The sequence below is a fragment of the Hemitrygon akajei genome, chromosome 29 (genome assembly GCF_048418815.1).
Source record: "Hemitrygon akajei chromosome 29, sHemAka1.3, whole genome shotgun sequence".
NCBI classification, from domain to species: Eukaryota; Metazoa; Chordata; class Chondrichthyes; order Myliobatiformes; family Dasyatidae; genus Hemitrygon; species Hemitrygon akajei.
The window spans coordinates 20998147-21009819 of record NC_133152.1 but is presented as its reverse complement, the minus strand read 5'-3'; the positions used below and the strand labels follow the sequence as shown (position 1 = coordinate 21009819).

Genomic DNA, 11673 nt, shown 5'->3' with positions numbered 1-11673 from the left:
GCTCGCAAACTGCAGGCGAGATAATTCAGAAGCAGAATTATGAAGGTGTTTAAATGTGGCAATCTGGAATTCTCTCCTCCAGATGGAAGCAGGTGTTGCAGCAATTGAAATGGAGATTGTCCATGATTAGGATGGTAGGATTAGGATATCGGTAGCTCTTGAGGCATTTGATATTGCAGTGTTTGCTGAGCTTCAGGTTCAGAGGCCCCAAGAGACTATCATCTTCTACTCTATTGCGTGCAGTTTTGGTCACCGAATTACAGGAAGGATATTAATAAGGTTGAAAGAGTGCAGAGAAGGTTTACAAGGATGTTGCCGGGACTTGAGAAAATGAGTTACCGAGAAAGGTTGAATAGGTTAGGACTTTATTCCCTGGAGCATAGAAGAATGAGGGGAGACTTGATAGAAGTATATAAAATTTGATGGGTATAGATAGTGTGAATGCAAGCAGGCTTTTTCCACTGAGGCTAGGGGAGAAAAAAACCAGAGGACATGAGTTATGGGTGAAGGGGGAAAAGTTTAAAGGGATCATTGGGGGGGGGGGGGCTTCTTCACACAGAGAGTGGTGGGAGTGTGGAATGCGCTTCCAGATGAAGTGGTAAATGCGGGCTCACTTTTAACATTTAAGAAAAACTTGGACAGGTGCGTGCACATGAGAGGTGTATGGAGGGATATGGGCCAGGTGCAGGTCAGTGGGACTAGGTAGAAAAATGGTTCAGCACTGCCAAGAAGGGCCAAAAGGCCTGTTTCTGTGCTGTAATCTTCTATGGTTCTATATCATGAGAATACATCTCCTCCCTCTAAGGGCAAGGGGAGGCCCACATTGTCACATTTTCCAAAAAACCTGTCAACCCAGATAAGTGTGAAGTGGTTCATTTTGATAGGTCAAATATGATGGCAGAATATAGTATTAATGGTAAGACTCTTGGCAGTGTGGAGGATCAGAGGGATCTTGGGGTCCGAGTCCATAGGACGCTCAAAGCAGCAATGCTGGTTGACTCTGTGGTTAAGAAGGCGTACGGTGTATTGGCCTTCATCAATCGTGGGATTGAATTTAAGAGCCAAGAGGTAATGTTGCAGCTATATAGGACCCTGGTCAGACCCCACTTGGAGTACTGTGCTCAGTTCTGGTCGCCTCACTACAGGAAGGATGTGGAAGCCATAGAAAGGGTGCAGAGGAAATTTACAAGGATGCTGCCTGGATTGGGGAGCATGCCTTATGAGAATAGGTTGAGTGAACTCGGCCTTTTCTCCTTGGAGCGATGGAGGATGAGAGGTGACCTGATAGAAGTGTATAAGATGATGAGAGGCATTGATTGTGCGGATAGTCAGAGGCTTTTTCCCACGATTGAAATGGTTGCCACAAGAGGACACAGGTTTAAGGTGCTGGGGAGTAGGTACAGAGGAGATGTCAGGGGTAAGTTTTTTACTCAGAGTGTGGTGAGTGCGTGGAATGGGCTGCCAGCAACGGTGGTGGAGGCGGATACGATAGGGTCTTTTAAGAGACTTTTGGATAGGTACATGGAGCTGAGAAAAATAGAGGGCTATGGGTAAGCCTAGTAATTTCTCAGGTTGGGACATGTTCAGCACAACTTTGTGGGGCAAAGGCCCTGTATTGTGCTGTAGATTTTCTATGTTACTTCATGCAAGCCGTCGATGATGGAAAATATCTTGCTTGGGGTGAACAATGGAGGTGTGAGGCTTGGATAAACATTTTGTACCTCTGTCTGATTTTCACTGCAGACCGCATAGAAATCGGAGGAAACTTTTCCACCTATGGTAGATTGTCAAGGGAGTCTATAATGAGTGTGAGGGTGATGGAAATGGTGTTATAATAATCTGCTGAAAGAGGTGGTTATTATTATAATGTCCAGAAGGAGGTGGTCTTAAAGAAGGTTCTTGTTTCATTAAAGCTGATTCTATTTTTTAAAAATAAGGTTATTAATGTGATTTCCTTATTCCTTTTAAGGGCAAATAGTTAAAAAAAAATGATTCAGTAAGAGGTTGTGGGCTACTCCAGCTGCAAAAACAGCAAAGTCCAAATGGACTCTCTGGTGCACTTCAAGGATATGCGACACTGCCAGTGGTTTTGTTTCCTCAAGCGGAAGCAAAAGATTCCACGGCGCCGTTTCAAAGAGAAATAAGCAAGTTATCTCTGATGTTTCAGCAATAGTTACACCTCATTGGGATCATCAAAAAGCAGGTCAACTGGTCATTATCACATTACTGTTTATGGAGCCTGCTGAACCAACTGTATTGTAGAAACACCTCATCGCTTCCAAAGCAATGAAAGCTGCGATATGTCTTCATGTCTCTTTCATTTGTATGTGATAGTCACTGACAATATCATTGTCATAGAATTCTCCCAAAAAGCTCCCGAGGGGAGGTGGCAGTGACACTCGATCCAGACGGCACGGTCACCGATAAACTCCGAGGAGCAAATGTCAAATTTCCTTTTCGGATCAGATGCCGTCAAGTGAAACGGCATCTCATGCTAGTACAGACGCATAAACGCATCATTTCAGGGTTGGGGCCGTGGCAGGGATGGAGGATGGCCATGCTGCAGGATTGTCACTCGCTCAGAGCCCACCTTGCCGTACAACCACACAAAGCAACAAAAAAGAACTAAATCTTGAGAAAACGCGGCTTCATGAAACAGAATAAGGTAAATTTCTACATACAGTCCTCTCGCTGAGGTCCAGGGTCTCGGACATTTCCAGCAATGAAGTCCTCTCGATGGAAGCATTAGAAAGGGCGAAGGATTCACCTTGTTGCTTCTACAATGGAGAGAAGAAGAGTGACATATGTGAGCTTTACAGAGAATTGTATGCCACCTGCAACACATCCTGGCTATAAACCCTTTTATTCTCTGCTTGCTCATCTAGTTGTCTATTTTCCCAAGAGCCGTTCACCTAATGAGCTCCAACTCTGTGTAGTATTCAGGGATGTTGCCAGGACTTCTGGATCTGAGGTAGAGGGCAAGATTGAATAAGTAAGGGCTTTATTCCCTGGAGTGCAGCAGAGTGAGATCTTATGGAGTTATGGGGGGGGGGGGGAGGGTACAAAACGGGTGAATAGATGCAGTCTTTTCACCCTCAAGTTGAGTGAGACTAGAATTGGAGGTCATAGCTTGAGGGTAGATGGTGAAATATTTAAGGGGAATCTGAGGGGGGAAGTACTTCACTCAGAGGGTGGAGTGAGGGAGGGGCAGAATGAGTTGCCAGCTTAAATGGTAGATGTGCTTCCGTTGCAACATTTAAGAGAAGTTTGGATAGGTACGTGGGAGAAAGCTGCAGGTGCAGGTACATGGGACTAAGCAGAAACCAGACTGGCACAGACTAGATGGGCCTAAGGGCCTGTTTCTGTGCTGTAGTGCTCTCTGCCTCTATGAACAAAGATTCCCCTGATTTCCTTATTAAGTCTAAAGACCGTACTGTAAACGGTCTGTAATGTCAGTGATGGAGATGTGAGGAACTTCCAGCGTTGTCAAACATTTCCTTCATCAGGAGTAGGAGGAAACAAGAGGAATTATGGCCCGAAACGGAGATGGAGAACAAACTCAAACCTACGTAGATACTAGAGACTGCAGGCAGCAGGATCAAGAGCAGAAAAAAAAGAAAGTTGCTGGAGGAACTCAGTGGGACAGGCAGCATCAGTGGAGAGATGGGGGTGGTCATTGTTTGCAGGTCTTTCATTGCATTGGCATGATAGGACAAAAAAGCCTCTTGATTCCCAATTATTAAAATATTTCCCAAGAGTTCCCCTGGTGTGGTTTAGTGACGTGCAGCCTCTGTTGTCCCCATATTCATCACTAACAACAATGAGATGGTCTACAGAGAGGAGGTGGAAGAGCTCGAGGCCTGGTGCCAGGCAAAGAGCCTCTTCCTTAATGTGAACAAGAGAAAGGAGATGGCTATCAGCATCAGAAGAATTCACACCAGTCTTTACAAAGGTGGCACTGCAGTGGAAACTGAGCAGTTTCAAACTCCTGGGAATGTACATCTTGCACAAGCTCTTATGGTCACTGGAACAAACCCTACATAATCAAGAAAGCTCACCAATGCCTTTACCTTCTCAGAGGGCTGAAGAGAGTGGGACAATGCTCATTGACATTCTCAAATCTCTACAGATGTGCAGTAGAGAGCATCCTAACATGCTCTGTATGGTTTGGAAACTGCCCTGTGGTGGACAGGCAGACTCTACAATGGGTAGTCAAAACATCCTAACACATCATTGGCACCAACCTACTTACTATCAAGGATATTTATACAGAAAGGTGCTGGAGGAAGGGCAGCAATATTTATCAATTTATTTAGAGGCATAGTGCAGAACAGGACCTTCCATCCCAACAACCCACCTATTTAACATTAGCCTAACCACAGGACAATTACAATGACCAATTAACCTACTAAACGGTATGTCTTTGGACTGTGGGAGGAAACTGGAGCACCTGGAGGAAACCCATGTGGTCACGGGCAGAACATACAAACTCCTTTGCAGACGTCACCAGAATTGAACTCTGAACTCTGACTCCCCAAGCTGCAATAGTGTTGTTCTACCATGGTGTCCTTTCATGAAGGATCCCACCCACCCTGCTCATGGACTATTTACCCCACTTCCATTGGAGAGGAGGCTACGTAGCATCCACTGCAGGAACACTACACTCAAAAACAGTTACTTTCTCCAAGCAGCAAGGCTGTTCAACACCTCCACCCGCTAACACACTCCTCCACACCTCCACCACCAATACTTTATTATTTCCTGTCAGAATCACCATATGATTAACACTTCAGTATCTAGTATCTCTTCATGTACATTCAGTCAATCTATGTATGTAATTTATATTATATATTTACTGTATATTGATAGTGTTTTATATTATTCTCTTCTTTGCCTTATTGTGTTTATTTTTGTGCTGCACTGAATCTAGAGTTACAATTATTTTGTTCTCCTTTACACTCGTGTACTGGAAAGGACGTTAAAGAAGCTTGAATCAGCAGCTCTGAGATTATGCCGTCATGGCCAGCACCTTGAAGGGTGCATCCACTCTGATGCCTTCGGTCGCCCAGAAGCACACGAGTTGTTGGCTGAAACCGGAGGACACCACCACCGTCCCCAGCCCTGGTAAACGGGTACGGATGTCAGATGTGGGGTGGAGCATCAGGCCATGTGGAGCTCTGATTGCCTGTGACACTGGAAAATCACCACATACTTCCTCTTCCAACTCTGCTGACTCTGCCCTCATGCTTTTAAGCACTGAACTGTTTCAGGAAGATGACTCACTGCCAGCGTCTCAAAGGTAACTGGGGGTAGGCAATAACTTTTGGCCTCAGCAGTGACTACTACATCCTAAAATAATGAATAACTTAAACAAATATCTTGCCATCTTTCCTGGCCTCAGAAATGAACAAAGTCTTTGTAAATTATTTACCATTCATAATGACCAATCAAAACACTTTTTTAAACTGTAAGCTCCCAAACAGCCAACCCAAACCCACCTCTAATAAGCAGTGGGCGAAGATGTCCAAAGAATAGATTACAGACATGCAATTAAAACAAAATGTCCCGAGGGTGCTTTTTCCAGCAGACCTACTGAGACAATTGGCAGATTAATTTATCCTGAATAGCTGAACCCAACTCCACCCTTCTGTTCATCATAGAGGAAGGTTTTCTACCTCAAAGTCACAAAGTTGTGGTGGCAATAACTTCTAATAGGCAGCAATTTAGCTACAGGTTTCTGGCAGCGATGAGAAATTTCTCAGCTATGCAGGTGGTGACAATAAGATGAGGCATTAATCAAAGATGATTCTATTCAAATTAATATTCAAAATCACCTTGTCAACACTGGTATCTGCTGAGAAGTGAGCTAACCAGTCATTCTTGTCTGTGGGGAAGATTCCTACTGCCACCTCAATGGAGACATTTCCCTGAAATTCAATTGAGCTTGGTGGTAATGGAAAGGATCTGTGATTGGATAGATCGGTGGGTCAGTGGGTGTAGGGCGGATGGAGAAATTCAGCCAAGATGTTCAGCATCTGCGGAGGCAAAATGGACAGGTGACATTCCGGGTCGAGACCCTACTGTGAACATTTGCACGTCCATTTCCCTCTGCAGATGCTGTCTGCCCCACTGAGTTTCTCTAGCAGATTTTTGTTTAGTTCCAGATTCCAGTAACTGCTATTTCTTGTGTCACCATTACATAGGTTATTTATAGATGGATGTGTGACTAGTATTTCCGAGGGGGATGGGGAGGGGATTGATACTTTTGCTGGAGGAGTTCTGGTTGGCGGCGGGGAAGAATGGCTAGGAGTTTCAGTGTGGGTGGGAAATAGTTTAGAGGATCATGGAAGTTGAAGGTAATTCAGTAACTGGGCAAATGTCCCAGAAGAAGATGGGTGGAGGGGCAGGTTGTGTTGAGGAAGCAGGGATTCTGCAGAAGGATTTAGATAGATTAGGAGATTGGGCGAAGTAATATAGTATAGGGAAGTGTGTGGTCAGGAACTTTGGTAGAAGGAATAAAGGTGTAGATTATTTTCTAAATGGGGATAAAATTGAAAAATCAGGGGTGCAAAGGGACCTGGATTCCTTAAAGCAGGGATTCCCAAGTTTTTTTATGCCATGGAGCCTCAGCAGTAACCGAGGAGGTCTGTGAACTCCTGGTTGGAAACCCTTGGCCTAAAGGTTAATTTGTAGGCTGAGTTGGTGGTGAGGAAGGCAAATGCAACATTAGCATTCATTTCGAGAGGACTAGAATATAAAAGTAGCGATGTAATGCTAAGGCTTTATAAGGCACTGGTCAGACCGCACGGAGTATTGAGAGCAGTTTTGGACCCCCTATCTAAGAAAAGATTTACTTATTTATTTATTTTGTGACACAGTGCAGGGTAGGCCCTTCCGGCCCTTTGAGCCATGTTGCCCCGGCAACCCCCAACAACCCCGATTAACCGTATCCTAATAACGGGACAACGTACAATGACCAATTATCCTACCCAGTATGACTGTGGGAGGAAACCAGAGCACATGGGGAAAACATATATTCCATAGGGCGGTACGGATGGCACTGGAGTTGAACTCTGAACTTTGACACCCCAAACTGTAATAGTACTGCGTAACCGCTATGATAGCATGGCACCCAATATGCTGGCATTAGAGAGGGTCCAAAGGTGGTTTATAGGAATGATCCCAGGAATAACAGAATTAATGTATGAGGAGCATTTGATGGCTCTGGGCCTACACTCTCTGGAGTTTATAAGAACGAGGGAGGACCTCTTTCAAATCTATCGAATATTAAAAAGCCTAGATAGAATGGATGTGGAGAGAATGATTCCCATAGTGGGGAATGCAGGACCAGAGGGCACAGCCTCGAAATAAAGGGACATAATTTAGAACAGAGATGAGGAGGAATTTCTTTAGCCAGGGAGTTGTGAATCTATGGTATTCAATGCCACATATGGCTGTGGAGGCCAAGACATTGATATTTAAAGTGGAAGTTGATAGTTTCTTAATTAGTCAGGGTGTCAAAGGTTATGGGGAGAAGGCAGGAGAATGGGGTCAAGAAGGATAACAAATCATCCCCGATGGAATGGCGGAGCAGACCTAATTGCCCTAACTCTGCTCCTAAGCCTTATGGTCATATGATACTGCACTGGGGGACCAGCACTGCCTGATCATGATAACTCACAGGACTATACAGCCCGGCTTCTCCCTCAATGCACTGCACAAAAGCAACATCCTGTGTGCCGCTGACTTGGAAAACTCATTCGAAGCAGCAAAATGGCCGAGCGGTCGATGCTGCTGTCTCAGAGCTCCAGCCACCCAAGTTCGAACCTGACCATTGGTGCTGTCTGTGCGGAGTTCGCACGTTCTCTCAGTGGGTGTCTGGTGTCCTTCCACAGTCCAAAAACAGGTTGGTGGATTAACTGGCGACTGAAAATAAATCTTTAATGTAGTTGAATGGCAAAAAGAATAAAAGGGAAAATTTTGGATGTGGATGGGAGAGAGTAAACTTCACAGTTACCAGGAAAGAAGGAAATGGGGAATGGGGCTAATGGGATAGCTCACTTTAGACTTGATGTACTTTCCCTTTGTTGTCAGTGTGATCTGACCACAGTACAAAGGGACAGAAGTTTTCAAAACCAAAAATAAAAGCTCTGGGCTTGATAGGCTATGGCTTGGGAGTAGCAAATTCAAAATTGAATCAGTGGGGGTTGTGGGCTTGAAACTGGAGCACAAAGTCAGCTTCACCACGACAGTGATGGTATGCCACCTCGCTAGGTACGGCGAACATCACAAAACCGGGCAGTCGGATTTTGGATACATTGCTACTGTTGAGCAGAGACCGTGACTCCTGACCAGGATGAAGGGTTTCAGTTCTCTGGATGGGCTGGGATTGTTCTCTCTGGAGCAGAGAAGGCTGCAGGACAGTGTGTCCATCCAGACTCATCGAGGCTCTTGGCTGAGTGAACAGCGAGAAAACGCATCTTACGCAGAAGGCAGCAAACCACAAGATGATCAGGAAAAAGATTCAGGGTGGCAAGGAATCTTAACCACTGTTGAAGCAATGAGGTGCCGTTTTCAAGAGAGAACGTCAGAGCATTGGGGAAAGTGGGGAATGGGATGACTGATTGCTTCAACTGACAGCTGGCAAGGGCTACAGAGGTCCATGGCCCCTTCCTCTGCTTCATAGATCTGATTTGTGCTGAGCTGTTCTACTGTTAGGGCACAGTCCCAGATGCAAACATAAAAACAAGATGGGGACACTAGCCCCCTAAGAAGCACTTTCGTGAGGAGCTTTAAGTCCATTGTGGGACATGGGCCACTGAAGATTATAGATACAACAAACAGTTAAGCAGATGAATGGTACATTGACCTCTTATTGCAAGAGAAAGTGAGTACAAGAATATTCAGTTATATCAGAGACCTTGTGAGGCTGCCCTAAGGAGAAAGATCTATCCTTCTTACCAGTGAGAGGCTGTAGTTAAGGACAGGTGGATCTCAGCAGATCACCGGATTGAGTCGCGGGATGGGGCGCTTGCTCTCTGAGGAGATCTTATGCAGGCTAGAGGTTAGAAACAACCTCATTAAAAAGTCATAATTCTTACAGAGCTTGACAGGCCTGACGTAAGGCTGTTGCTTCCTTTAGTTTCGGTATCATGTCTCAACAACTAGTGACACAGGTCTAAAGTGTAAGGTCGGGCATTCATTCTGCAAACCCTGCTCCCCTGTACCATTCTTGACAGAAGTCACATGATGCAAACTGCAAAGATATAAGCCCCAGGATATTTACACAGTAAATTTAAATCCAGCCAAACACATTATCACTAGGGTGGATAGCTAATTAACTAGAAATAGACTCTATTAGTGTAGAAATAAGTACCAGCTAAATTTATTAATTGTGACATTCAGCTAATCTCCTTACCTTTTAATCGCATTTGCAGACAATATAGATGAGCTTCACTGGTTCTAATTAACCTTGTGTGAAGCAAACTTTTTATTTTTTGCTGCGTTTTTATAAGCCTGCAGTTTATTATATCTTTCCAAAACAATATGCAACCCTGTAAATTATATTATGTACCTGAACGTTTGGCTTTGTCAACGCTCTAATTCCCGGCCATCTGCTTTGAGATCACCTTGTAAATCACGCCCCCTTGTGGTTACCAAAAGAGGTACTGAAGCGGGAGGGATGAAGAAAATCCACCCTCGACACATTTGCAAGAGAAAATGGAAAATGGGGATGTTGCCTGTTGTGAAAGGGCGAAGACCAATCAGTACAAACTCCAGGTTTTATTTAGAGAGAATGATTTTTTTTTAAATTATGGGGTTTTTTTTTTTAGAAATGTTCCAAAGCGTTTCATAGGATATCACTTTTTATTTTATACATGGGCTACCAAGAAGTACCAGTGTTTTTGATAACCCAGGTGATGAAGTATACGGGCGATACAGGGAGTGTTTCAGGTACTGCACAGGGAGAGCTGTACAAGGATTAAAGTCACACACAGGCAGTGGTTTTGATGATGAATGTGTGACTCAGACAGTGCATGATGCATTACGTGGCGGGGGCTGAAATGAGTGAGCAGGGTGTTGTACTGGGGTGGGGGTTGCGTGGGTAGCTATGTGTAATGTTGCAAAAGGGAGCAGTGAATAGCGACCAGCGTGCTGAACAGGGGAACAGTGAGCAGTGAGTTACGGAGGGGAAGTTATATATTCTCAGTCGTCTGCTGAAAGGAGTAATTGCAAATAGCAGTGTTAAACATTGGAACTGTATATAAGAGCATGAGATATAGGAGCAGAGTTAGGCCATTTGGCCCATCGAGTCCATTTTATCATGGCTGATCCATTTTCCTTCTCAGCCCCATTCTCTTGCCTTCTTCCCCGTATCCCTTCATGCCCTGACCAATCAAGAATCTATCAACCACTGCCTTAAATATACATAAGGACTCAGCCTCCACAGCTGCCTGTGACAATGAATTCCACAGATTCACTACACTCTGCCTAACAGGTTCCTCCTCACCTCTGTTCTAAAAGGATGCCCTTTTATTCTGAGGTTATATCCTCCGGTCTTAGACCTTCCCACCATAAGAATCATTCTCTTCACATTGACACGCTACCAAGGCCTTTCACCATTTGATAGGTTTCAATTAGGTCGCCCCTCATTCTTCTGAATTCCAATCTTCATATGACATGTTGTTTAATTCTGGAATAATTCTCGTGAACCTCCTTTGAATCCTCTCCAGTTTCAGCACATCCTTTCTAAGATAAGGGGCCCAAAACTGCTCACGATACTCCAAGTGAGGCCTCACCAGTGCTTTATAAAGTCTCAACATTACATCCTTGCTTTTATATCCTCTTGATTGCACTTGGCTTCCTCACCAAACTCAACCTTACAAACTAACACTTTGGGAATCCTGCACATGCGCTCCCGAATCCCTCTGCGCCTCAGATTTTTGTAGTCTTTCTCCATTCAGAAAATGTCAACCCTTTCAGTTCTTCTACCGAAGTGCATGACCGTACACTTCCCGACGTTGTATTCCATCTGCAACTTCATTACACATTCTGTCTAAGCCCTTCTGTAGCCTCTCTACTTCCTCAAAACTACCTGCCCCTCCACCTACCTTTGTATCGCCCACACACTTTGCAACAAAGCCCTCAATTCCATGTAGCGGGCGTTGTGTTGCACTGGGAGAATTGCAACAGCAAGCAGAGTGAGGTGTTTAAAGTGAGCACTAGGTTGCACGGACACAAAGTATTTGGCGAGCAATGCGTTGCACAAGAGTAGTGAGTCAGTAGTGAGCGGTGGATGGCACAAGGGAGGTTTGTATAGTGAACATGGGAGATATAGAGTGGTGACGTACAGGGGTTCTGTATGTATTGAATGTGGAGTTTGGTTTCAGGAATGATGCAGCACGGTGCATTACACAGAACATTCAACAGGTGCCCCCTTCACAAGTAAGTGTTTCATCGATCTCCCCACCCTTTTACCCCTTCCAGCAAATGCAGGAGTGTTTCTTTTCTCCAAGCCAAAAAGAAAAGCTCCTGGGGGAGCTGAACAGGTCAGACAACATCTGTAGAGAGCAATGGACAGCCAGCATTTTGGGTCGAGATCCTTCATCTGGCTGATAGAGTGAAGGCCAAATGGCCGACATAGACTGGTGGGGACAGGGCGGGGGGTGTGGT

At 44.8% G+C, this 11673-nt stretch overlaps 1 protein-coding gene across 2 annotated transcripts in view; it reads right to left on the bottom strand.

The window, feature by feature from the left end:
- LOC140718272 (forkhead-associated domain-containing protein 1-like) overlaps positions 1–11673 on the bottom strand; it is a 141106-nt gene that overhangs the window by 24738 nt on the left and 104695 nt on the right. For both annotated transcript variants that reach the window (XM_073031790.1, XM_073031788.1), the window contains exon 26: positions 2682–2777. In XM_073031790.1, coding sequence (XP_072887891.1) covers positions 2682–2777 — 96 coding nt within the window. The remainder of the gene's footprint in view (positions 1–2681; positions 2778–11673) is intronic.